The following is a 27,166-nucleotide window of genomic DNA, read 5'->3' on the forward strand; positions in this document are numbered from 1 at the left end:
AAACTCATGCAAGAACAAGGAGAACATGGAAAGACCACCTAGACTACATTTTAACCATCAACTCTGGCACTGAGATGCATGAGTGCTAAACAATACACTACTGATTGACGGCACTGCTGACCCAGTAGGGACCTGCTGAACCAAAAACATGAGTACTGAGAATTATTCTGCTTCCATTACTTTCACACATAGAAAGTCCTATGAAAAGTGTTGCCTATATATCTTTATATTAAGACATCTAGGCTGGTTGCTAAATACGCATTATGGAACACTAAATTGGCACTTCATAGAATGTTTCAAAACAGTAAGAACTTTAAAACCACAAAGGGGAAAAGGTGGCACACAAACCACAAAACAGAAGCATCACAGGAGCCCAGTGCAGGGCAAAGAGGACCAAAGCCACCTGCGGATCCAAACCAGTGGAGTTTTTAGATGTGGCTAAGTGGCTTTGAGGTCTCGTCACATGCTGTCTTGTTTAACAGGTAATGGGATTAAACCCAGACCTAAATAAACCCTTTTCTGGTGTTGACCAAAATGTCTGCTCTCAATTAAGTGCTTAATATTAATTGTGAACGCAATTACGGAAGCAGAGCATTTCAAGGCATCTTAAGATAGGTGTCATGAGACCTGAAATGCCCGTCTCATTTGTTGTTTTTACAGATATTAGAAGTGCGTACGAAACACCAGGGATGACAAGTCTGATTTTATTTTGAAGCCAGTCATGCCTCCATTGAAGGAAACCTAAAGAAATTTGTCTGGCTGTTTCATTGCACCAGAAGGAGACAACCATTTACGCCATTAAGGTAAAAAAAACAAACATATCGGGCAATGACATATAAGAGATGCAAGACTCTGCATGCCTGGTCATATAATTATTAGACTTCTGGATTGTATTCTTATGATTTTTATTTTTGTTTCTGGAAAATGGTAAAAGATAAATCATGTATGACGTGTGTTAAAGAGGTCAGTAAGTACATTATAAAAGCATATGTTTTGATGCACCAAACACCTGGCACCAGCCTAGCATCAGACTGATCATTTGACTGAACTGTCAGATTTATTTTTGATATGGTTAATACCTCTACAGTTTGGTGTTAGCAGTGGGATTCAAGACTGTTAGTCTCGGACCTGCTTCTTGCTGATTGAGGGAAAGAAATTAAATACACCAGTGTGAAAATATAAGGTCTAGGAAAACCTTTTTTGCTAAAATTTCCCTCTTTCTCTTGTGATCGCTGCAGAAAACTTTGGACAGGGCCATTGACTGCCAGTCCACCGATCCCATATTAAGTAAAGATTTTGTTTGGGATTCATAGATATTACCATTTCCCAGTTTGCTGTTTTATATGTCGACGAACTGGTGCTGTGATAAAGCGCATGAAAAATTCTTGGAAGACAGACAGACAGACAGACAGACAGACAGACAGACAGACAGACAGACAGACAGATAGATAGATAGATAGATAGATAGATAGATAGATAGATAGATAGATAGATAGCTTCAGGGGTCTACCTATCCCAGCAACATTGGACAGGTACCAACCTTGGACAGTCGACTGCAGAGTCATATACATCTACATATACATCATATTTTTATTGTTATAAAACATTTGCAAGCAGTTGGTGATTATAACAATTCTGCTTCTTGTGTAGCAACCACTTTTGTGTTTATTTCATACATCCATGTGATAGAGCAGCAGCAGCAGACAGCTTCAAATGGCAGACTCTCAAAGCTTTCACTCCCTGAGTTAGAAGCAGTGTTCAAGAGCAGGCACACCTACCAAAACAGAGTTTTACGGCTCAGGAGATTTAAACTGGTTGAGCTACTTGGATGTCATGAGTTAATATGGCACTGCTGCACAGTCTTTTTAAAGTAAAGGTCCCAAAATGTAAACCTTGAAAGAAGTATATAGTACAAATAAGTACTTTTTCTCACCCAGATGAACCACTGGTTTGGTATCACTGAAAGGAAAAAGCACACGTCCTGTAAAAAAGGTCACTCAGATATGCTGGAGTAATTCAACATTTACTCGCCTTGCCATTTGCTTCCATAGAAAAGGTGTGGCTGAGCCTTGAAACAGTACAAGAGGTGCCAGACAATTGACTCCGTGGCACAGGTTGATTATGTAAATGACAGCGTCTTGTACCTTCTAACAATGGGTCTATGCATGCAGAGCTACAATCCGGAAGCTCTAGTACACAGCACAGGCTCTTATTATATAGCTCCTCAGATCCATGGAGAACATGCTCAAGTTTTCACACTCAGTCAGGCGCGTGCTGGTGATGGATATGCAAACTTAAAACATGGCCACTAAGGATGTCTTTGCCTGTACAAATTGTTTGTCACATTGACTCATTTATACAATATGTACAGATGTGTCTCCTTTGTTGAAGGACATAAAGATTTTCTTGACCGTTTTTTGGACTCCTGATGGACCAAATCATTGCAGAGAACATTCAGTCAGTGATTAAACTGGTCATGGACCATTCCAAAGAAACTGAAGAGCAGTGGGTGACCTCCTGGCACGTGTGGCTACTGCTGAAGGCCCTTCCCGATCAGCCATGACATGTCACCAGTCCTAAAGGAAAGAAGAAGCATATTAAAAGAAAAAGTGAATTTCAGGCATGAAACAGCACAAGGGAGTCAAACAAGGACTCTGATGGATACTCAGTGGTGTGCAGGTTTTGCTTTCTCCACTGCTTGAGAGCTCAGTTCTAAATTGGTCATTTGGATCTGAGGATTGAATATGTTTAGGTCTTGGCTTTAGAACAACCAAAAGTTTGCTCCTTTGTGTGCATGTGTGTGTGTACATCAGTGGAGCCCAAAGGCAAACCGGGCAGGCCAGAGCATCGAATTGGCACATTGGTGCTGTGGACTGGAGTAGCACTACACACCCTGGTTCTTCATATACCCCTATGCGAAAAAGTAAGTACACCCCGTGAAAGATTTGGTCTTCATTTAAAATGTATCTTTAGATAAAGGTAATGTAACTAAAAATTTGACTTTGCAATAATTTATTCATTAAAAAATTAACAGGTATGGGAAAAAGTAAGTGTTTTCTATGGCTGTCTAGCAGTTTCAGACTTTGACTGGGAGAAACTTTTTCATACTCCTCCATGCGCAATTCCTTCAGCTGTGTGATGTTTGTTGGGAATTCCGTGTGGTCAGCCAATTTCAAATCCTCTCTCAAAGCATCTTGATGGGATTCAGATCCGAGTTTTGATATGGTCATTTCAGAAACTTCCATGTCTTTCTTTTCAGCCATTCCTTGGTGAATGTACTGGTGTGTTTAGGGTCACTGTCATGTTGCAAGGACCACTTTTGGTTGGTCTTCTGTCAGATGGTTTTAGACTACCCTCAAGCATCCTCTTTTACACTGAAGGTTTTCATAGTGGATTCTGTGATGGTGAGCTGTCTAGGCCCAGATGCAGCAAGCAACCTCAAACTGTAACATTTCCACCACCATGCCTTACAGTTTGTGTCAAGCTCTTCTAGTCAAATTCTGTCTTTGGGTTTGACAAACATGTCTCTGGTACTCTGGTCAAATAATTCTATCTTTGCCTCATCTATCCATAGCAAACTGTTCCAGAAAAGTTGGTCTTTCCTCAGGTGTTCATAGGCAATCCTTAGTCTTGCCCTGATGCTCTTTCTGGTTTCCTCCTAGAACATCTCCCACGTAGATCTAATTTGGGCAGCCTCTTTCTAATGGTAGACTCATACATGTTGACATCAACAGACACAAAAGCTACCTGGTAGTTCTGTGATGAAATTTAAGGGTTCCCAATGACTTTCAGCATGTGTGCTGCTCTTGGGCTGAAGTTACTGGCGTGCACAAGTTGGCAGTTGTTCGGAATCTTCTCCAATTTTTGATGACAGTGGAATGACTGCTTTCCAATTGTTTGGAGATTTTTTTAAACTTTTCCCAGACTTGTAGGCATTTATAACATTACTTGTGAAATCCTCGGAGAGCTCTTTCGATCTCATCATGGTGATAACACACACGTCAGCAAATCAAACTAAATGTCTGATAATCTCATGATGTTCTAATCATCTGCGCATGATGTGGTGCAGCCAATTCTGATTGGAAGGAGTGACAAACGTAGGGGTTTACTTACTTTTTCCAAATGCAAAATCTGCATTTATGATTATTTCACATATACAGTGGACTTCAAAATGTAAATGACATGATGTTTGTTATATCACCTTTATCTATATATACTTACATGAAGATCAAATCTTGATACGCCTACATAGGTTAAAAAAGGGAAAGCATTTCATAAGGTGGACTTACCTTTTCACTTGACTCTATTCATTAATTCTCATTTGTACCACACAGATATTTCCATCTGCAGTGCTGACAGAAGTGAAGTCAGTGGAGAGGCCTACAATATCGAGCTGTTGGCTACTGTTACTCAGTCAGTCTGTCTAAGTGGTCTATAAAGGTCATTTCCAGACTTTTCCCATGTACAGTAGACTGACAGATGTTTACCTGAATTTCTAAAACATTTTTATTTTTGTGTTTTAATGTCAAGAGTCAAAAACGCACTTTTAAAATGAGACTCAAGAGCACCACTGCAAATGGAAAAAGGAGAAGCCGGGCTACATTACATGAAAACAGGGAATGCTGGGGTTGGACAGAAAATTAAAAATCACCATGGCAAGGCAAGAGAGGAGGATTTGCCATCAACATTTTATACATACAGTTTATTTCCAGTTGTGATCCACACGTTCATAGTAGCATCACTCCCATGAAATAACCCAGGGTGGTGAACCAGTCCATGCCTGGGCACTCCTCCAGACTCTGTTAGACCAGTTCAGCTAACATAGTCCTCTGTGAGATGAGAACTGGAGAACCCAAGGTTATTCAAAGGAACGCATGGGGAGAATTATAAACTCCATAAAGTTATCCACAATTGGACCAAGGTCTCTGGAGCCATGATGCAACAGCAGTAAATACTGTGCCACCTCAACAAAAAAGTTCAAAATGAAAAACATGTCATAAAACTGTGACTCATCCTTGCATATCTAACTTCCTCACTGTTTCTGTAAAAGCCATTTACTGTTTTTTTCTGGTGAGCTGATGTCCCTGATGATGGCTCCTCAGTCCTTATGAGTTGTAGTTCTCTTCTTCATTGATACCATCACACCATCTAGCTTCCATCTCCCTCATTGTCCTTTACTTTCACTGTCACTATTCTGAGGAGATGTGCAAGGAAGAATTTCATTGCAGTATGTGCAGGTGACAATAAACCTGAACTTGAAATTAAGGGGAAGTGTATTTAAGGTAGAAATCAAGAATGGTCATGAGAATCTGGAAGAAACAATGGCGACATGTAGTTGAAGTGGTAACATTGACAACTTTTGAAAATCATGTGGATGAGTTATTAGGTTTGAGTCACACAGCGTGTAATGGAGAGACAGATACTGCAACTATCGAGGAAATTTGCTGTTTGGCTTCAAAGATGTCATCATGACAGTGTTAAAATGAAAGTACACATGGCAAGACATTCTGGTGGGCCTAGAACTTAATACGTCCAGTTGGTAAACCTCCAATGAGATGGGGAGATGGTCCACGGAAAGACCTTGGTCCTATGGCAAAGGACTGTTTGAAATATCAACGACTGTTGGCCTTCTCCCTCATCCAGATGAACACAAGAATCAAAATATTGAAGTACGTGAATGAGATATTGGGCTCAATCTGTTATAAGGAAGCTAAACATGCTTGACAGACTGAATGACCTCCTGTCTTATGTTTATAAGGAACTTCATAATATGAATCCAAGGTGCCATTATTAATAAACGTTTTGCTGCTTGGCATAGTACTACAGTAATTTAGGGGAAGATGGTTTCAGTGGCTTCATTCCTGAAGCACAGACCCGGATGGTAAGACACTGCCATATTTTTCATTCATACTGGACACTGCATACATAATTCTAAAGGAGACGGTGGTCTTATCAATTTCTCCTCTGTACTTATTTTCATGGCTCTGTGTTTGGCGTGTGAAATTATGGCACCAACTTGACACAGAAATGACCTCCTCCAAGAATGACATACTGATTAAAATTTGTATTTTTCCTAAAAAGATGCTGCAGGTTCATCTTGTGATGCGTAACGACTTGCAACACCACAAGTGTGGATGTTGTCCTTCATGTCTTATCATTTAGAGCACTCTGTTTATAAATGCTTACTAAAACCATAACACTCACGAGTGGTCTGTCTTGTTCAGTTTTACTGTAGGTTTAAAGCTGCCTATAATTGTATTTGTGTATGAAAATAATATATATTTTTGTAATTTAAAAGGCTGCATTAAAGTGGATTTTGGAGAGGAATGGACCCATGAAAATTGGTCATATAAGGAAGGGATTGAATCTTACAAGAAGGAAAAAAGAAGAAGAGAAATTGAGGTTGGCAGCAAGGCAAGAAGTGTGTGGAAAAAGTGATTTGCTGCTTTGGCCTCCAACATCAGGACCACCAGGTAAATCCAAACCAAGGTCCATGCCATACCAAGGTCAACTACTGGGAAATCAAGAATCTAGAAAACAAGCTCAGTGACGCCACCAACTAGTAGTAGTAGGAGTATCCCATGTACAGAGGTCAGTGCAACTCTTACTTGGTTTTGAGGAAATTTGGCTAAGCTATGGTGAGGCTGAGTGGTGCAAAGGTTAGTCTCACAGCCCAGTGTTCATTACTATAAGGGGACTGCCTCTTCTCACCAAGTTCACATGGGTCTTATTCCTCCTGCCTCTTTTTTGGACCACAGTGAAGAGGGTGTGAGTGTGCCCATTGACGGAATGGCATGACATCCAAGTCTGGTTTCTGTCTTGTGTCTTATGGTCCTGGAATAGGCTATACAGTAGCTCACTGGGATTCTATAACTCAGGAAATGAATGGATGGATAGATCAGTGGTCAGAAGTAGCTTCTGTACATTTTGTCACACAGATATTCACACTGAGAAATGCCGATACTTTACATTAAAAAAGTGTGTTCCAATGGATCAACTTTTGCATGGATTTACAACAATCTCTTATGAACATTGAAAAGCAAATTAAAAAAAAAAGTGAGAAACACTTGATAATACAATGATATGCTTAGAGAAGTTGACGAGGGGGGCACATTACCAGTTATTGCTTCACAGTTCCAGCATCTTGGGTTCAAAACCAAAGCACTGTTATCCATATGGAGTTTGCTTGTTCTCCCTGTGGCTTATGGGTTTTCTTTCAGGTGCTCGGGTTGGGTTTTTCACATTCCTAAACACGTGCAGATTTGGCTAACTGGGCACTTTTACTAGGCCCTGTGTGAGTGTGTGTCCCGCCTGGGGCTGGTGTCTGCATTGCATCTAATAGTGCCAGGGTAGGCTCTGGTCCCCATCGACCCTCAATTGGATTATTTAGGTTAGAGCAAGTGATGTGTGTGTGAGGTTAACAATGATGGGAATACAACATATTGGAATTATTAAACCTTTTACCAAAAATGTGTCATTTGTAACAGCATACCATAGCAGCACAAAAGCGCAATTGCTAATATTTCTAATCTGTATTACAGCAGGGATATATTTGAGAGCGTATTCCACTGCAAGCCTCAGATTGTCGGGTACTCCACTGCCTGAATGATGGTCTGTTTTGGCTGAAAACAGGAAGGCTTGCAGTCACTTGTGGCTTTTTGTAAATTTCTGTCCAAGCCCTGTCATGGTACAAAACACAACAAAGTCCAAAACCTATGTTGACATACTTGCCATGACGAGTAAACATCCTTCATTTTGTGAGTGCAAAACAGAAAACAGGAGAGCCGTTCAGAGCAGATAAAACAAAAAGGTGACATTAGCTTAGGCAGACTGGTAGCAAAAACGTGTGATGGTTTTACTTCACCCACATTCTAACTGTGAATATGAATATTGGTTCAGTTACTTCTCTTTATGTATATACATTGTTTCAAATATATATGTGTATATGAAGATACACATATGAAGATACACAGATGGACCAGAAAGTATTCAGATCCCTTCCGTTTTTGCACACTTTACTGTGTTGTAGATTTAATTTTAAATGGATAAAGTTGCCATTTTGGCCTCTCAATCTACACTCAATAACCCATAATGACAAAGTGAAAACAAGTTTTCAGAAAGGTTTACAAATTTATTAAAATCTCTCATGAAGGGGTCTGAATATTTTCAAAATGCACTCACTCTGTATCATAAAGTGTACGATAGTAAATGCTGGGGTACTCAGCTCTGCTCTGGAGGTCCACAGTGGCTGCAGGTTTTTGCTTTAACCATATTTTTAATTAGAACTCATTTACTGTACTGACTACTAGAGCCATATGTTTTTTTTTGTTCTTATTTTTAGTTAACTTTTTTGTTACAATTCACAACCCTTGATGGCCCATTTTAGTTTTAAACAGCTCTGTTTGGGCTTTACTTGTTGCCTGTGTGATGGATGTCTGGGGACCTTGCCCCACCGGGAGGCCTGGAGAAGCAGGGGACCGTGAGAGGGGCAATTCCTTCCCCAGGTCGCAAGAGGGCGGCCATCCTGGATGATATGGAAACCATGGAGCTGGAAGGATCAACCCTGTGGGGATCTGTGGCCACCGCCAGGGGGCGCCTGAAGAACTATGGAGACTTGGACTGCAGCACTTCTGCAACACCAGCAAGTGCTGCAGGAAGGCCATCAGGGAGCACCTGGAGCACATCCGGGTGCATTATAAAAATGGCTGCCTCACTCCATTCAGGGAGCCGGAGTCGGGTGGAAGAGGACGGAGCTTGCGAGAGAGGAGTGGAGGCGGCAGAAGAAAAGTAAAGAACTGAGTTTGCTGGTGGTTTGTGTGTATTGGTGTTGTGTGCACTGAAAAGAAAATAAACGCGTGTGTTAGTGGACATCTGGCTGTCTCGGTGTCTGTCTATGTCCGGGCATCTTTCACACCTGTTTTCTTAACCAGCCATCAGTCAATAATGAGGTGCAGATGACAGAGTTAGCCGCCAGCCCTTCAGCTAACGCACTTCCATTTAAACCTGTGTGTATGCATCATGAAATATCTGCGTTAGTACAACGTTTTGAAATAAATGAGAGAGAAGGGAAGTACCAAGAGGTACAAATCTGTTCTGGACCACAAAGCATTTGGATAATGTTCTCAGAAAATGAAAAATATGCAGTGTGATAAGGATTTGCCTGGGAAGAATAAATGCACAAACAAGCCATGTCATTAAATACCAAGTTTCATTATCTGTTAGGCCTGACGTCTAATTACGAAACTGGTTGGAATGACAACCTGACACCACCGCAGACCTCCAGGTCCAGAGTTGAATACCCTAGGTGTATAGAGAATGTCCATTATACATGTACCACATATGACTTCTTATCCAGGAAACTCAGTGTGCATATGTACTGAGTTGTCCGTTTATTAGGTACATCTCCCCACCTTCACCCAAATATGACATTCTAAAATGCCCTACGTCATGTGATGGTAGTATTATATGGTATCAAACAGGCACATCAGCATTTCTAGAATGGCACAGTGGTCAGCTGAGTGTTGCAAAGGGAAAAACAAGTGACTTTGAACGTGGCATGATAATACCCATAGGTACGTGGCAGTAACTAAGGTGTATCAACCTGCAGTGTCTAGTGGACACCCAGGGATACCCATTTACTCTGCTCAACCTAAAGTTAGTGAGTCCCTAAATGGAATACTGAGGAGTGATGGGCTGTGTGATAATAATAATAATACATTTTATTTATTCGTAGGCGTGTAGGCATCACTCATAATCGTGAGTGCACGGGTCTTTCTGTGTGAGTGAATTAAGCATAGGGTGCACAAAACTGGGCCAACCCACAGTGCATTGAGTGAGCCCCACTACCTCTATGATAACGCAGAAAGTAACCAGCATCTTTCACTTAACCTGCTCCGAGAAAAAATCTATAATACAAAAATGACCTGGCATGGTAGAATGAAAGTAACAAGTTCTGCTAATAGCAAGTATTAGCTTCTAATTTGGATATTTGGTTGCAACAATAACGTGCAGCCATTGTGACCCATACCGAATAAAAGCATTAAGAAATACCTAGTCAATATTAGGCTGAATTGGTTTGCTGTCTGCACACGTAGAGAAGTGACAAGGACAGCAGCTGACCATCCATCTTCTGCTTCACAGCAATGCCACCAAGCACACTGCACAGATTTAAAGTGAACTTTGTGAGGCTGTGGATTCAAAGTGACACCACACCCACCCTGTGTGGCCCTGTGTCACTGCCATCCGTCGTCCAGTCTGAACGTGCTATGGCAAGGATGAAGCCATCTGGTCTGCTTCAGAGGAGTGGCTGTCCAACCACGACAAAACATGGCACAGAGAAGCCTCGTGAATGTCCTTGCCAGTCTGCTATTGTTCATTGTGATTCAAGGGCGTTGCTGGTGCTACTCTTAACAGGTCGTACTCAGAATGTTGTGATCACCCCTCATATATCATGGTTTGAACACATCCTTTATAATATACACATCTATCTATCTATCTATCTATCTATCTATCTATCTATCTATCTATCTATCTATCTATCTATCTATCTATCTATCTATCTATCTATCTATCTATCTATCTATCTATCTATCTATCTATCTATCTATCTATCTATCTATCTATCTATCTATCTATCATATAGTACCTTTCATATCTATCTATCTATCTATCTATCTATCTATCTATCTATCTATCTATCTATCTATCTATCTATCTATCTATCTATCTATCTATCTATCTATCTATCTAGCTATTATATAGTGCCTTTCATATCTATCTATCTATCTATCTATCTATCTATCTATCTATCTATCTATCTATCTATCTATCTATCTATCTATCTATCTATCTATCATATAGTACCTTTCACATCTATCTATCTATCTACATACACACAATATGTATTAGGGTTAGGCTTAGAGTTATGTATATACTGTATGTACATACTGTCTCGCATGCATGTTGGAGGATCTCTTCATGGGCTCACTTGAAGTATGTGATAACTTACCAGGGTGCTAGGGGAGCACTGTCACTAACATTTTATTTTGCTTCTCTCCCCGAAGCACCCAGAAACCACCCAATGAAGGCACTTAGCCCAACCCCTTCCAGTTTGTGTGATATAAGAAGCCCGGAAGGAGGCGTCTTTTACACTTAGAGTGACCCGCCGGATGGAGCTCCATTGATCAACTCCTAATTCTGCAGCACAGAGCTGAATACTTTTGTTATTTTGCCTTTTTTCCTGAATGGCACCCCATAATATATAACATATATCCAGTATATGTGGTATATATATATGGTTTGTCTTGTAAAAACAATATATGAAAGGTAGTATACTACTGCAGAAAAAAAAAAAACTTACTCCACGTCTCTCTTCTTAATTGCTCTCCCAGACCGAAACACCTCAGCTACCTTGGACACGATGGGGTCATAGTTCATGCTTGCAACGGCAATCACCTCGTCACTCCTAAAACAAACACCAGATATTCCAAAGGTAAGTGAAGTGTTACTTTTAGAATTTCATACAAGTCTTCTGTTTTCTGAATCATGCAAGATAATGTAACAGTCATCAGATATCTTGTCAAAGTATAGGCCATCTTGATTTTTTTTGTGAAGTGACAAACAATATAAATAGATGTGAACACAGTATGTCATGAGATAGTGACAGCACAAAACACATAGGCTTAGAAAATAGTGTGGTATATTAATTGTAACATCGCTTCATGTTCTTCTACCATTCAGTCATTCATTTTAAGAACCACCTTAATCAGAGGAAGCCCAAGCAATTCAGAACCCAGCAGTGGAGGGCACAAACACACACACACCACACACATTCAGACCAGCATAGAGTTGACAACTACCTTAACCCACACATCTTTGTCATATGGAAGGAATACTTGTATACCTGGAAAATATCTATGGAGACCCAGGGAGAACACACCAAATGCATATAGAGAGGATATGCTCAAGGATTTGAACCCGGCCTCTTGGAGCTGCGAGGCAGCAGCACTGGCCACTGTGTCATGTGCATCTTGGGTACTGAGAATGTACACAATATCTATTGATTTTTGCACCTTCCCTTAGGTATGTACCCAGACAATTTACAGCAGGCACTTAACACAAAGAGTGGGAGCGTATTATTGTTATATTTCAGCCATTGGAGTTCAAAGGCCACTTTATGTCTGTTTTGTTTATTTTTGATTCATTTATTTATGTTAATATTGTTCATCATTTAGTTTCTATGCATATGTGTATCTTACTTTATGTTCCTTGTATTGTGTGGGTAGTTCCTCCAAGACACAGGGCCACTTGCCCATTACTGCCAAAGCTATAAAGGCTAAAGAAAACCCATTGTCCGTTGCGGTTCATTGTGTGCACTTTGGAGTTATTGAGTTTTTTGATTGTTGTGCATTTTTAGGATTTACTGGATTTTGAGACCTTAAGCTCTGTTTTAGCCCTTGCCTTGGATTATATACTAGAACTTGGACTGCCTTAGGTTGTTGTTATCATTTCAGACAACACGTTTTCCTTTTTGTGCTTCACAGATCATTTTTGTGCTAATAAATATTTTTATTTCTAAAGACTGTGTCTTTGCCCTTGTTGTTAGTCAGGGATTGATGGTCTTTTCCTCCTCTAGTGGACATTTTTCAGTATTTTTAAGACTCTTTGTGATTATGAACTCTTTATTTCATAACCATTAGAGTGCTCATGTGAGAACCTCAAGGTTTTACATATGTACTCGCTAACCTCCTTAAGCACACAAGATACATATTATCTGGCCCTGGTGATGCCTTTGATTTTCACCTTTTCACAAATTCTGTAGATATACTGACAGATCCATGGATGTGTTTACATTGGCATTTACAGTATATAAGTGACCCTGCAATAAAGTTGTCTATATGGGCTACCCTGACTGGGACCTCCTAATAAGTGTTGCCAAGTCTGCGTTTTTCTTGCCCAGTTGGGCTATTTTCGATCGTCATCCGCTGGAAAAAATGACTTTCAAGGGTTGCATTTTTGGAGTACTTTTTTTTAAAAAAACAATGCAGTATTTTGGGTTAATTTTCAATTCCCCTCCAATGATTTTTTTCATTCATCTGGCACCCCTTTCTCTGCTGCTCACACTTGCACCATTGTAAAATCTCTGATGGAGACCCCTCCCATTGAGAGTTGGTGTATACCCATTCAACTACTCTGAAATATCTCATATGGGCCCCCCTCTCAGACTATTTACCCAACTCTCTCTGACACCACCCATGCTTACCATGTCTTTTTGACTACCTTACGCTTTGGGCTATTTTGCTGGGTAAATTTGCTATTTTTAAGTGTTTAAAATTAAGGTATTAAATAATTCTAGGTGTCTATTATGTGATATGTGAATGATGATTAGTACATTCAAGTAAAAATACACAAAACAGTCATTTAATAAAACAATGTGTATTGCTGCTCTGCTATGCTTCATATTTATTGTATTATCTTTATATATTTTCATTCCAAAATGTAAAATGCTACAAGAAATACAAAGCAACACACCTCTGAGGTGTAGAAAATGTGAATGATGTGAAAAGAAGAATTAATTGATTAATGTTAATCAATCAGTTTAAGTAATTTAAAATAATCAATAAAATGCCTGCCCAGGGATGCCAAATGAATTTGTGTCAGGATTTTAACTTCTGCCCACCCAAGGATCTCTGTTTTACCTTCCAGCAGACACATTAGAAATCTAAAGAGATCTTTACAATTTATTAACAAGGGTCATAAATCAGCAAAAGCCTACATTAAATAACTTTCTGTATTGTAGTTCAGAAGTAGTGATATATTTATCAACAAAAAAACGAGACATGCTTGCTGCAATAAACCAAATGATACAATTTATTTATAAAATAAGAATAATAGAAGGTGGATATATGAAAGTAGATATTGTGGAAAGCAGCCCGGACACAGACAGGTAGACATTGTTTAAATCACCACACACGCTTTATTTACACTATTTATAAAGTGACAGCACAACCCAGTACTCTCGTACTAAATCACCCACAGTCCAGGCCTCTCACAATGCCTCTTCTTCTGACCACCTCTACTCCTCTCCTCCAAGCTCCGTCCTCTTCCACCTGACTCCAGCCATCTAATGGAGGGAGGCGGCCCCATTTATTCCCACCCGGATGTGCTCCAGGTGCCTCCCAATTAGCTTCTGCCGGCACTCTCCAGTGTGGCGGAGGTACCGGCTGCGCACCCGGAAGCACCCTGGGTGTCCCTGGTCTTCTTCCCCCCAGCACTTCCTCCTGGGCGTCCCGGCTGGGTACCTCCCCCAGCCACTTGCCACAATATATAGATGTAGATATAGATATATAAATGTGAAGGACAATAACAAAGAACACAAAATATAAATTTACAATAGCTTACTGTAGTTGCACTTTTTTGCTCCGATAGAAAAAGGCACAAAACTTATGAATTCTGATCTTTCAACTCACATGGTCAAAATGGATAAGTTCTTTAGCTGGTTATCAAGCTTCCATCGTCTACTCCATGACATTCAGTTGATCACAGCTAGTTTTCACTGGGTTACCCCCACACAAAGCTTGTGAGTGTGCATGTGTGCGTGTAAGATGCTGCTCTGAACCTCCTACTGGATTTAGGAAGAAAAGTATAATAGCTAAAGACTTGTCCTTCACAAAGGTTATTACTTTTCAGGTACAGTCATTACCAATACCATAATACTTTACCTGGCTTTATCCTAACTCTTAAGTTACAATTAATAGTTCTCAGAATCAAAGCAGGTGTACTATTGGTTTGGCGTAGGTGATGTTTTGTTCCTTTTCTTTTCAGCTTTCTACTGCACATATGTAAGGAGTCTCTGTTCATTTTTGCTTTTTTCAGGAGCACTTCTCCTTGTTCGCACCTTCTAGCTGCAGGCAGTACTGCAGTTTTCACTTCAAGGTTTTTACATACAGTGTCCTTTTTTACATCTGCTAGGTGGTTGGTGATCAGTCAACTGTTCAGTTTTTTGGACACCTGTAGTAAACTGGGTGGCCCGGTGGACACTCCAAATTTTCTTCAGTTCTCAAAAGTTCTTATTTACCTTTCTCACTCTATATATATAGGGTTCAGTATTATCCATGGGGGGCATGGAATGTATCGCCTATGGATATGGGGGGGGACTACTGTATTATATGATTCAAGAGCAATAACTGCAATGATTAACCACAACGGCAACATAAAACATCCCTCATCTATATATATATAATTCACTAAGCCGGGAGACAAGTAGCCACCCATGGAAAGCATTCACTAAACCGCCGACAAGTAAGACGCCAATGGCGCACGCAGGAAGGAGCCACGCCCACCAACTTTTAGACCATTGGATATGACGAAAAAATCACAGAGCCACGGCCACCAACTCGGACGCGACGCCTCGGAAAACATGCCGTCATTTCTGTTTGTCTGTGCCACAGTCCACTTGAAGCTCTGAGCCACGTTGACTTTTCATTAGTCAACCTCAGTGGAACCTTGGTTCACCCAGAGGCAGCGCGCAAGAGAGAGCCACGCACACACACAGAGGCAACGCCAGAGAGAGACAGAGGCACACAGGCAGCGCGCAATAGAGAGCCACGCACACACACAGAGGCAGCGCCACAGAGAGACAGAGGCACAAACAGGCAGCGCAAGAGAGAGCCGCGCAATCCTTTAAAACTGAAGTTAAAACACAATGAAGGAAGCAGTCTTTAAAAATCAATAAGCCCTGTGCCTCTTTTTCATTAGCCTCTCACCTGCTTCAGGCCCTGCAACAGTCGAGACGCTCTCTCTGCAGCTGACCTTCTCTGTGCCTGACTCCACTACTGTCAGTCGCCTGATTAAAAATGGCCTTTTGAAGGGGAGCTATGGACCCGCTATACCACAGGAACACATTGCCTTCGAGCCTGCTCTCGCTCACTCTAACGTACCGGCTTTCTCTCTCTCCTCACTCGCTCACACACTGCACAGGGGAGAAATGCCCGCAGCACGAGTCTACCCGGAAACCGTTTCAGCCACACTTCCACACCCCTCGCTACACTGTGAGTGCGATGATTATTTATTTAAAAATGGGCTTTTGAAGGGGAGCTATGGACCCGCTATACCACAGGATCACCTGTGACATTGCCTTCACATTGTTTTCCTTTTATTTCTGATCCCGTCGAGCAGATCAGACACCCAGGCAAACAACACTGAATAATCAATAGCTGCAACTACTTTGCCCACCCCAACTCCTCACCTGAGTCGGTTTCGTCTGTGTTCAGCAGTGTCTCCCAAACTCTGTCCTGGTGAACCCCTGTGGATGCAGGGTTTTGTTCCAACCAGATTCCTAATCATTAATGCCGGTGAAACTCATCCGGGATAAGTCGGTTTTTCAAACGCAGCCGTGTAGCACATTAGTCTAGCACACTAGCTGGATGTAAAAATGTCATTGACGAAACTGTTGCTCTCAAACTTCGCAAAATGGCTGTTGGCTTTGTTTGCCAACATTAGGATAATGTCGGCGACGTGGTCACAAACTGCAACAACTCACCACACAAGGACGCCCTGTCTCTCGAGGCATTCACACTGCCGGAAGACAACCATGGGATACGCAGAAAACAGCCATGTCAGTCAATGCAGATCAGACACCCAGGCAAACAACACTGAATAATCAATAGCTGCAACTACTTTGCCCGCCCCAACTCCTCACCTGGGTCGGTTTCGTCTGTGTTCAGCAGTGTTTGCCAAACTCGGTCCTGGTGAACCCCTGTGGCTGCAGGGTTTTGTTCCAACCAGATTCCTAATCATTAATGCCGGTGAAACTCATCCGGGATAAGTCAGTTTTTCAAACGCAGCCGTGTAGCAGATTAGTCTAGCAGGATGTAATAATCCGAGATGAATGCGCGCCCTCGCACTGAGTGAAAAGCCAATGTATATTGAGTCTACAAAACATGATCAGCAAGTCTTTGATAGGCTGCAACAAAATGATGAAAGAACGGGCGCATTTTTTTCACACAAGCTGGGTGGGTGCGTGTTAGTTAATTACTTACTCGAAGGATTTCAAGATTTAATATACACAAGCGGTAACACTGTAAAAGCAGCCCAAACCAGAAAAGACGGCTGGCAAAAAGTGGCTGACAAATTAAACGCGTGTGCATTGTACTTACTGAAAGCAGTGTTACGGATTTTGCAAATGTTCATTTTTTTCCCTCTGCTTAAAAAACATTAAAAAAGCAGCGTGATTATGCGACGTACACTACGCCGCGAGTTGGTATGCAGCGTGTAAAACAGTTTGTCGCGGATAATTTGCCTTTTACTTTAAGACGAAGACAATTTCCTGTTAGACTTGCTTTTGCGATGACAATTAATAAGGCACAGGGCCAAACTTTCAAAAACATGGCTAGCGGCTCATACGCTCGCACTGATTATGTCCCTGCCCTTTGTACACCCCCCCTCGGTACTACCATGGTCGGATGACTTGGTGGATTATATATAGAAAAGCAGCCAAAAGCGCAAACAACAATGAAAAGTCTATGTGACTCACACATGCATATGGACTGTGCAAAGAGGAAAATGACTCAGGTGACGAGTTGGGGGTGGGCACATCAAATGTTAATTTTCTTGGTGATTTATTACATTTCCGATTTTTCAAATGTTAATTTTCTCCCTGTGCTTAAAAATCATTTAAAAAGCGGCCTGATTATGCGGCGTATGGTACGCCGTGGGTTGGCTAGTAGTGTGAATAATTCTATACGCAGTAAATACACAAACCCTCTGTCGCTCCCAGTAGTCCACATTTTCAAGTCTTATTTTATACGATGGAATATTTGCAGGAGTTGGACAGTGAGTTTAAATGTAAAATGTTTCACCAGCATCATAATAAGGAAACTTCAATGAGCTGTATTTTTCTGAAGCTTCTATGCACTTTAAATGTTATGTTTAATAAATACAAGACACTACAGCATCATACAAGCCATGCAGTTTGCATGAATAATGACTGCAGGAACTCAGAAAATCTGTTCCCGGTGTAGCCACTGCATTTTGTCATGCACTTACTTTGTGTAGAAAGCCACAAACTTGAGCTCATCCAGATCTCCTTGGATGATCACGTCATCAAACCCTTCTCCATGACCTGGCAGGAAAAGCACAAAGCAGTATTATTTTAAATATGCAATGCTACATTAGATGAGGAGCTAAACCTTGGCTATCTTAACTTAAACTAACAAGAAAGCTGTTTTATGGTTAAAGTTTGGATTTTTAAATGCACCGATCTGAAGAACGACTGCTGTAAAATATATTCATCTGTTAAATTGAGAAAGTATGAGCATTTGTTACCTATAGACAGTAGGAACAATTTGGAGAGGAAGGTGAATTCTCCAAGTTCAGAGAAATGCTTAGACAGCACATTAATAAATGTGATAAATGGAGCCCTTAAGGCAGTGCAACGACACCTCAAGGAGACTCAGATGAACTAAAAACAGCACCTTAAATAAAGTAAAACCAAACACCAGAAAAGGGAACTCAAAGTACAAAATAAGCAAAGGAAAAAACAACAAAACTTGCTGGCCTACCGTAAGAAGTATGAACCCCAGTCTCTCTAGTGTGGTGGCTCGGCCACTTTACCCACTGTACTGGCACCAGAAGAAAAGCAATGAAAACAAAGGACTGCAAGAACCATGAGCCATGAAGTCAAATCATAACTAAAAATGGGCCAAGGTCAAAACCAAGCAGAGAAAATACCAAGTCACCAACGCCCAGAAAAAGGAAAATCAGAGAAGCACACTGTCACACACATCTGCACTGAGAACATCCAAGGGGCTCAAGGGACTTGATTTTACCGTAAAACTTCTGGTATTTTATAATGTCGGTCGTATAAGTTGAATGCGGAAAACTCACGCTGTTGGTCCAAGAGATTATGATATGCTAACGCCCACCTGAGAGAGTAACCATGGAGCACACTACCTTTTTATTCCTATGTATTGTGCCTACATGACCACACGGCAATACCTGAACAAATCCAAAGCGGCGTTTGCACTGTTTTGTGTTTTTTGCATCTCACACCCTCATACACCCTCATCATAAGAGCATCCTTTATCTACACTGGAGCGTTCGATCAGAAGAAAATATGAAGCTGGTTTTAAATTAAACGTCACTGAAGTAGTGAAAGAAATTCGTAACTGCGCTGCTACGACAAAATTTGATGCGTCTGAGAAACTGGTGCGAGATTGAAGGAGGCAAGAAGATGTAAAAAAAATAAATAAATAAGTGTTGCATCTTTGAACAGGCATTTAAGTCGAGTTCTGATTTTATGATCAATTTTTTAGGTTTCAAGACCCGATTTATACAGTATGTGAGCATATACGGTACATGATGTTGCCCCTTGCAAGTTATAGGTAGGATTTTTTTTAATGCCTAGAGCAATTCTGCTGTAACTATCAAATAGAGAAAAGTACAAGTAGCCCCCCCATACATTGCATATGCAGCACATCTGTTGTTGGTATCAGTGTGGTTCCCCCGGTGTCTTTCTCAGCTTTTGTGGTGTAGTGACGCCACTTTGTCTTCATGACCCGCTGATGGGAAGGATGGTCATCCTTGGTAAATCGAGCACGAACAAGGAGTGGTGTTGGGGTATTCCTTGGTCAGATCATCAGACTGGGGGTGGGATTGAGCACGGTTGTCGCGACGCACTGCATGACCCACCCACTAGCATCACTACCATTATAAACAATCAGAACTCACTTAACAATACACATGTGCGAGTTGCAGCACCAGCAAAAAGTCGGGGGCTGCAGTGTGACCAAGTCGGAACGTGGCGTCAGCATCTCTGTTTGCTATCTACATTTGACAGAAAGCTGCTTTGCAGATCCTACGGGATGAATTTGCATGATTCGTGGTGCTTCGTTTATATTCAAGCGTCGCATATTCCCCAACGTAATGACACAATACATTTTACAAGTCTCACAAACCATCTTGTGTGTCGCCTTTTTTTTTTTTTTTTGCACCTTCACAACAGTATCAGAATGTATGGCTACAGTGTATTTGAGCTACAGAGAAAAAAATTAAGGACACAGTGAAAATGTCTATTTTGTTATTAAAGTGGAAATTTTGACTTTAATCTCAAAATGTTCACTTTAATCTCGTAAATTTATTTTATCATTAAAGAAGACCGTCATAAACGTCATCTTAAAACTGACCCAGTTGTTAATTGCTACGTGCTTTTGGGGCTTCCTCCTGAACTGACAGCAGCGGCAAGCAGTAATCGCCACGCAGAACACACTAAGTTTCACATTCCAGCTCTCTGCACATTTAGAATCCTTAGATTTATACTTGATATCACTTTCATGATGAAATGCATTAAAATATGTATGTTACATTTTACTGATAAGTAAAATGAATACTGTTAATAATTACACATGTAGGGACGGCACATTGGCAGTGCTGTAGTGCTGCTGCCTCACAGGGAGTCACGTCCCTGGTGTTTCCTGCCTGGAGTTTGTATGTTTTCCTGGTGGGTTTCCATAGTGTGCTCTGGTCTGGTAATGCTAAAATGACTCTAGGGTATATCTGTGCTTGTGTTCACCATGTGATGAGCTGATGCCCTGTCTAGGGATTGTTTCTGCCTCGTGTCCGATGCTTGATGGAATTGGCGCATCCCCAGATTGATGGATGTAATCATTAAACATCCTTTTCAGAGATATTGTGGCAAGGTGTCCTCAGAATTTAATGGATGTTTCATGCAATTCACAACACAGCAAAGTTGAACGTTTTCTCACCGTGATGATATCTCGAACTGCCACCTGGTGGAATCTTCCAGATTACATAAAGCTACGTGTGCAAATATAAACGGTACAACACTTGCATAGCAGAAGCGTCTGCTGGAATATGCGTCGCATCATGTGAGGTATAAACCCGGCTGTAGGGTGAATCACGTCCTTGAGGACACCAGCGGAAATTAAGGGGTGGCTCATTTTGGACTGAAGCCAGGAGTCAATTCTTTGCTCAAGGAGTTGTGGGACTCGGGAACAATCTACCGAAACACTGAGTTGAAGCAGAAACTTTGACAACAGTTAAGAAGAATCTGGATGAGATGTTGGGACAGCTTAGCTATTAGCTAAACAAACGGGCTTGATGGACTGAAGGGTCTCCTCTTGTTTGTCACAAAAAACACGCAGTTTAAAACTCTAGATTTCTTTGATGTTGATGTTTTTATTTCTAAGCAAAGCATAAACATTATCACAAATGTGTGTCAGAAATTGGCTTCCGGGTCCTACCTGAAGTATGCAAAACCACTCCAGAACAACAAGGGGTGCTGAAGTATTGTCAACTGAAGTATGCAACACCACTCTGAGACAAGAAGGGCAGCTGTCACTAATGGCATTGTCACCTCAAGAAGGCAACACCACTCCAGAACAATAAGGAGTGCTGTCGCTAACAGTATCATCACCTCAAGTGTGCAATACAACTCCAGGACACGAAGGGGCGCTGTCACTAATGGTATCGTCACCTGAGGTATGTAAAACCACTCCAGGACAAGAAGTGGCGCTGTCACAATGGTATCGTCACCTCAAGAATGCACCACCATTCCAGAACAATAAGGAGTGCTGTCGCTAACAGTATCATCACCTCAAGTGTGCAATACAATTCCAGGACACGAAGGAGCGCTGTCACTAATGGTATCATCACCTGAGGTATGTGAAACCACTCCAGGACACGAAGGGGTGCTGTCACTAATGGTATCGTCTCTCTCTTCCCCAACACCCAAAGAGGGTACCTGACCCCAAGAAGTCTTTCTGGTCGAGACAGTATAAAGCCAGGCATCCCCAGAAGACCTGAGCAAGCAAGAGTTCAGAGCTCTTCATGCACATCCTAACAAGGTGAATGCAGAGGCGATGGCCTGTTCTTTGTTTTGTAATGCCAACGTGTGCCTGTTTATTTTACTTTATCTTCACCTGGCCTGGATGGCATCCCAACTTATTTTGAGACTCATTTGTCACTTCATCCACAACATTGATTAAAACCTTTTGTCAATCACAGCTGGGGAAGTTTTACAGAGGATTGGAAATTTAAAAACATGTAAGTGGTGCTTAATTTCAGTCTTCATTAAAGTCAAATATATGCAACTAATAACTTCTATTTTTCATAGCTCTTTTCTAACTAAAGAACTGAACCCTGGGTGACATTCTATATTTGGATACTGCAAAAATAATGCAAACCTTCACCCAATTAATTATGGCTCGGATAGCTTTACTTATATTACACACAAAACAATGGGAGAAATTTTTTTTAAAAGAAATCACAACAAGTTACGAGGCAATCAGCTCGGGTGTACCATGTACTGAAGAAGAGCTCAAGTTTCACTAATCTGTGGGATTTTCCTTAGATAGCAACAAAAACATTCTGTGACTGCAGGGCCTAAGCTATCGCACGCCTGTGTTTTCAACAAGGCTCTGATAACATAACTCGGGACCCCCTCATTAGTGAACGGAAGAGCAGATTTTCAGGGAGTGGTGGTGTGTGGTGACTTCAAGATTTTCTTAAACATGTTAAACAATGATTCATAATAAGGCACTCCTGTTTAGTGTTAGGGCATAAAAGGCGTCATGAGAACAGATTGTTTAGTCCAGCTACTATTTAAAAGAACGTACAGGATGAGATTTAAAGGACCACAATGTGCTGTTGTCAAACATACTAGCAGGTAATCCATGTTCTTTTCAAAAATTTGGGGCTGAAATGCACTCGTACTAGAATGGAGGATTCAAATTTCACAAGTTTGTAGTCACTTTCTTTACCTGAGAAACATTAATGGGCAAAAGGAAAGCCTGGTTTCCATTTCAGGTTAAATCAAAACTGTAACTATACATCAGTTTGAACGAAGGCTCTAAATTAAGATCATACAGCGCTTGCCATTAAAAATCTCAAGAGTTTGTATCAACTTGTGAAATTCAGGAGCTGAATGCCTTTGGTTGAATATCACAGGAGCTACTGGTAGTTCTGCCCAGGGATGTCAGGGGAACATGTAGCCCTGTCAGGTTGACTCCACCTGTCCTTTAATCACAACAGCCTCCCATATTGGTATTTCAACATTTTGCAATTTGCAGTTTTTCCTTTATCTCTGCAGTGTTCAAAGATAGATGGTACACACCATTATGCACTACTGGAACTTCTGCTTTTTACTCTCCAGGCCATGGTCACTATTTCTATCGGTACTCTTGGTACTATAAGGAGCAGCTATTCCCTTGAAACCACTCAGCACCTCTAGTCACCTGCCTAGAACTGCACCACCACCTGTTATATATACAGTATGTATGAGGGAGATGATCTCTTACTTAAGATCTCTTCATATCCTGAACATGGATAAATGTGTTGGTACCCTCACAGCTCATTGAGAAAGTGTTGTATGCGTCCTGAAAAGTGATGACATGAAAGCAATTGTCCCTCACGTAAACCTGCATGCCTTTGATATATCATCAAGTAAAGCAAGGCAAGTGTGAAAAGAGATCAAATATGGCTTATTCTACAAAGAGATTCTACAATGGCCTGGACACATTTGCTGGTACCACTACAGAACATCATAAATAATTGGGTTTGAGTGATTTTTCAAACTATCTGTTTTCTTTAATTAGTATCACACATGTCTCCAATTGTGCATTCAGCCTATTTAAATGGAGAAATGTAGTCAGTCTGCTGTTTGGTATCATCATGTGTCCGCACTGAACATGAACCAGAGAAAACTAAGAGGAGAGCTGTCTGAGGAGATCAGAAAGAAAATGATAGACAAACATGTCAAAGGCACAGGCTAGAAGACCATCTCCAAGCAGCATGATGTTCCTGTGACAATGGTTGCAAATATTATTAAGGTGTTTAAAATCTATGAGACGCTAGCCAACCTCACTGGAGGAAAGTTGGCCCCAGAACAGGGCAGAAAAATAGAAGAATGATATACAAAAAGCCAAAGAAAACTTACTAAGACGTACAAGCTGAACTCCCAAGTCAAGGTCCATCAGTGTCTGAAATTTGCTAAAATGCACATTGACAAGCCATAATGCTTCTGGGAGAATATCCTTTGGACAGATGAGACAAAACTGGAGCTTTTTGGCGAGTCACTTCATGAAGCTTCCAAGCAAAAGAACACCACAGCTAATGTGAAACATGGAGGAGGCTCGGTTATGTTTTGGGCTGCCTTGCTGCGTCTGGCTCAAGTCTGTACAGAAAACAATGAAATCTCAAGACTATCAAGACATTCTGGAGCAAAACATACTGCCCAGTGTCAGAAAGCTCTGTCTCTGGCCACGGATCCTTCAAAACACACAGCTAAAAGCACCCAAGAATGTCTAAGAACAAAACACTGGACTATTCTGAAGCGGCCATCTATGGGCCCTGATTTGAATGCTGTTGAACATCTATGGAAAGAACTGAAACATGAAGCCTGGAGAAGACCCCTTTCAAACCTGACACAGCTGGAGCAGTTCGCTCAGGAAGAGTGGGCCAAACTACCTGTTGGCAGGGGCAGAAGTCTCATTGTTTGAAGTGATTGCCTCTAAAGGTTGTGCAACCAAATATTAGGTAAAGGGTCCCATCATTTTTGTCCATGCCATTTGAAATGTTCTATTGAATTAAAACTCTAAGACAAAGTCTTATTTTTGTTAAATACGGAATAAACAAGGATGGGTGCCAATGATTTTTGTCAGTTTCGAGTTATTTCAGAGATGATTGTGAGTTCCTCTTTTTTCGAGGAGTGGTACCAACAAATTTGTTCACATGTTCACACTCAAGCCATGTGGGTGAACACTTCCACTCAAGCCTCAATCCTTCCAACCAAAAATCTCTCCACTACCTAGCGTATATATGCGTGAAGGGAACTAATTGAAGAAGCAGAAACATCTGGAGTAATGCCTCTTCTTTTTATCCACTTCAAAATACTGGTATTAACTGGATGCCAAGCTCCTTTGAAGATGTGCATTTTACATTACATTTCTGAAATTGCATTAAAGTTCTGCTTTTGAAACAACATATAAAAAAACAAGAAAATAAATCTCATACACTTTAGGTAACCATTAGCTTTAAAAAGAACTTAGTAGTTGTTCCAGATTTACACTAAACATTGCCCTTCCTCATTTCCTTATTGAGTGTATTTACCCTTACTGTCCACTAGGTGTCATCTGCACAGCATTTTTGATTTTTGACCAAAACAGCACACGGCACTTGGGGGTCTCAAGAGTTTGAACATAACGTCACTTGACTTAGATTCAACAAATTTTAGAATGTACCTTAACAGTTTATATGCTTCTGCCTGTGGAGTCTGAATGTTGGATTGATATTCATCTCCCTTTTCCTGTGGCTTCCGGCACTGAAATACACCACTTATACATCTGACTTCATTAACAATCTGACAGAAGATGGCAGGCATTACCATAACCTACCAGTGCTCTGAATGAAGAAATACTGAAAATTGAAACCATCTATTTGTGACTTATACCTTTAAATTCCAGTAGATAAATGTGTAAGCTAAGTAAATAAATTTTAGAGGCATGTTGGACATACTATAGGCATAGAAAGTAAAAAAGTGTGGTTAAAAAATTCTATTACATGATTGCTATAATTAATTTTTGTTTTGTTAATTCAAGAAAATTAAACTAAAAGTGTCATGTTACAAATACTGTATCATGCATCATATCCAAGGATGTTCCTAGATGGATGTGAGGCCATTCATTATGGATATATAGAATATATACATATATGATTTACTTTAACTTACTTGGCGTATGCCTTTATCCAAAGAGACATACAGCATGTGAGATACAATTAGTTGCATTTCTTTTGTTCTTCCAATTAGAGCACAAGAAGGTAAAGTGATTTGCTCATGGTCACATGATGTCAGGAGTGGGATTTCAACCCACAAGCTTAGGGTTTGAACTCCAAAATAGGCCATACTGCCTGCCTATATAGATAGATAGATAGATAGATAGATAGATAGATAGATAGATAGATAGATAGATAGATAGATAGATAGATAGATAGATAGATAGATAGATAGATAGATAGATAGATACTTTATTAATCCCAAGGGGAAATTCACAATATATATCTATTATTATTATTATATCATATATATCCATCCATCCATTTTCCAACCCGCTGAATCCAAACACAGGGTCACGGGGGTCTGCTGGAGCCAATCCCAGCCAACACAGGGCACATGGGAAGGGAACCAATACCGGGCAGGGCGCCAACCCACCGCAGTATATATATATATTTATATATATATATATGTATATATATTCCTATATATATATATATATATGTATATACATTGTCACGCTTGGGTCACAGATTTGCACGGAGACACAGGAGTAGAAAAAAAGGAACTTTATTCAAAGCACTGCAAACAAACATTTGTCTCTTTTCAAAAGTTTAAACGTGCTCCATGACAAGTCAGAGATGACAGTTCCGCCAGGAGCAGAGAATGTCTGAGAGAGAGAAGGAGAAGCAAACAATCAATTTAACAAACTGATAGAAGCCCGTACAGGCTTTTTAAGTAGGCAGAGCACCGCGCGAGAGGCATATTACGCGACAGAGCCACTAGAAAGGTAAGGAGGAATGTGAAGGTAGTCTGTCAATGTTTTTCAGGGGTTTTCCCAGGGGTGTCTGTATTCTCTTGAGGTGCGATCAGCTCCGCAGCTCACAACATATATACACATACATATGTGTATATATATATAGATATATATCTATTATAATAAAATAATCCTGGGATGAGACATGACTTTTTCAGAGAGATACTTTAATGTCCCGCGAGACAAGACTTTGTGCCAAGAGATTTAACCACGCCTGGGGCCAGAAATAAAAGACAAAGAATAGACGACAAAGTAGAACGTCGTAAAGAATTCAAAAACATTGGCGCGATACACATGCAGAGCATGTTAGAGATAATGAAAGTACTAAAATTAGAAAGTCTCAGAAAAATAATAGTAAAGATCACATTAGCGCAAACAAACAGAAATTATTACCATAATTATAACAGCGAAAAGAGATTCAATATATTGTTTGGATTTAAACTTTAAGTCGGAGACATGTAGATCGTCTAATTTGTGTTGTAATCAGGGAAAAGTAGTGTTTCTTCCCAACGAAGAAGCTTATCCACGAGAATTAAAAGATATGTTGTTTGGTGAAAGTGAAA

At 40.7% G+C, this 27,166-nt stretch overlaps 1 protein-coding gene across 3 annotated transcripts in view; it reads right to left on the reverse strand.

The window, feature by feature from the left end:
* Window positions 1-1,572: 1,572 nt before the first annotated feature.
* Window positions 1,573-27,166, reverse strand: part of LOC114668539 (apoptosis-inducing factor 3) — a 160,233-nt gene continuing 134,639 nt past the window's right edge. For all 3 annotated transcript variants that reach the window (XM_051921468.1, XM_051921469.1, XM_051921467.1), the window contains exons 20-22: window positions 18,046-18,121; window positions 11,360-11,464; window positions 1,573-2,576 (exon numbers count right to left, since the gene is read on the reverse strand). In XM_051921468.1, the coding sequence (XP_051777428.1) occupies window positions 2,531-2,576; window positions 11,360-11,464; window positions 18,046-18,121 (227 nt within the window). In that variant the 3' untranslated portion in view covers window positions 1,573-2,530. The remainder of the gene's footprint in view (window positions 2,577-11,359; window positions 11,465-18,045; window positions 18,122-27,166) is intronic.

Source organism: Erpetoichthys calabaricus, chromosome 18, assembly GCF_900747795.2.
Source record: "Erpetoichthys calabaricus chromosome 18, fErpCal1.3, whole genome shotgun sequence".
Classification (NCBI taxonomy): domain Eukaryota; kingdom Metazoa; phylum Chordata; class Cladistia; order Polypteriformes; family Polypteridae; genus Erpetoichthys; species Erpetoichthys calabaricus.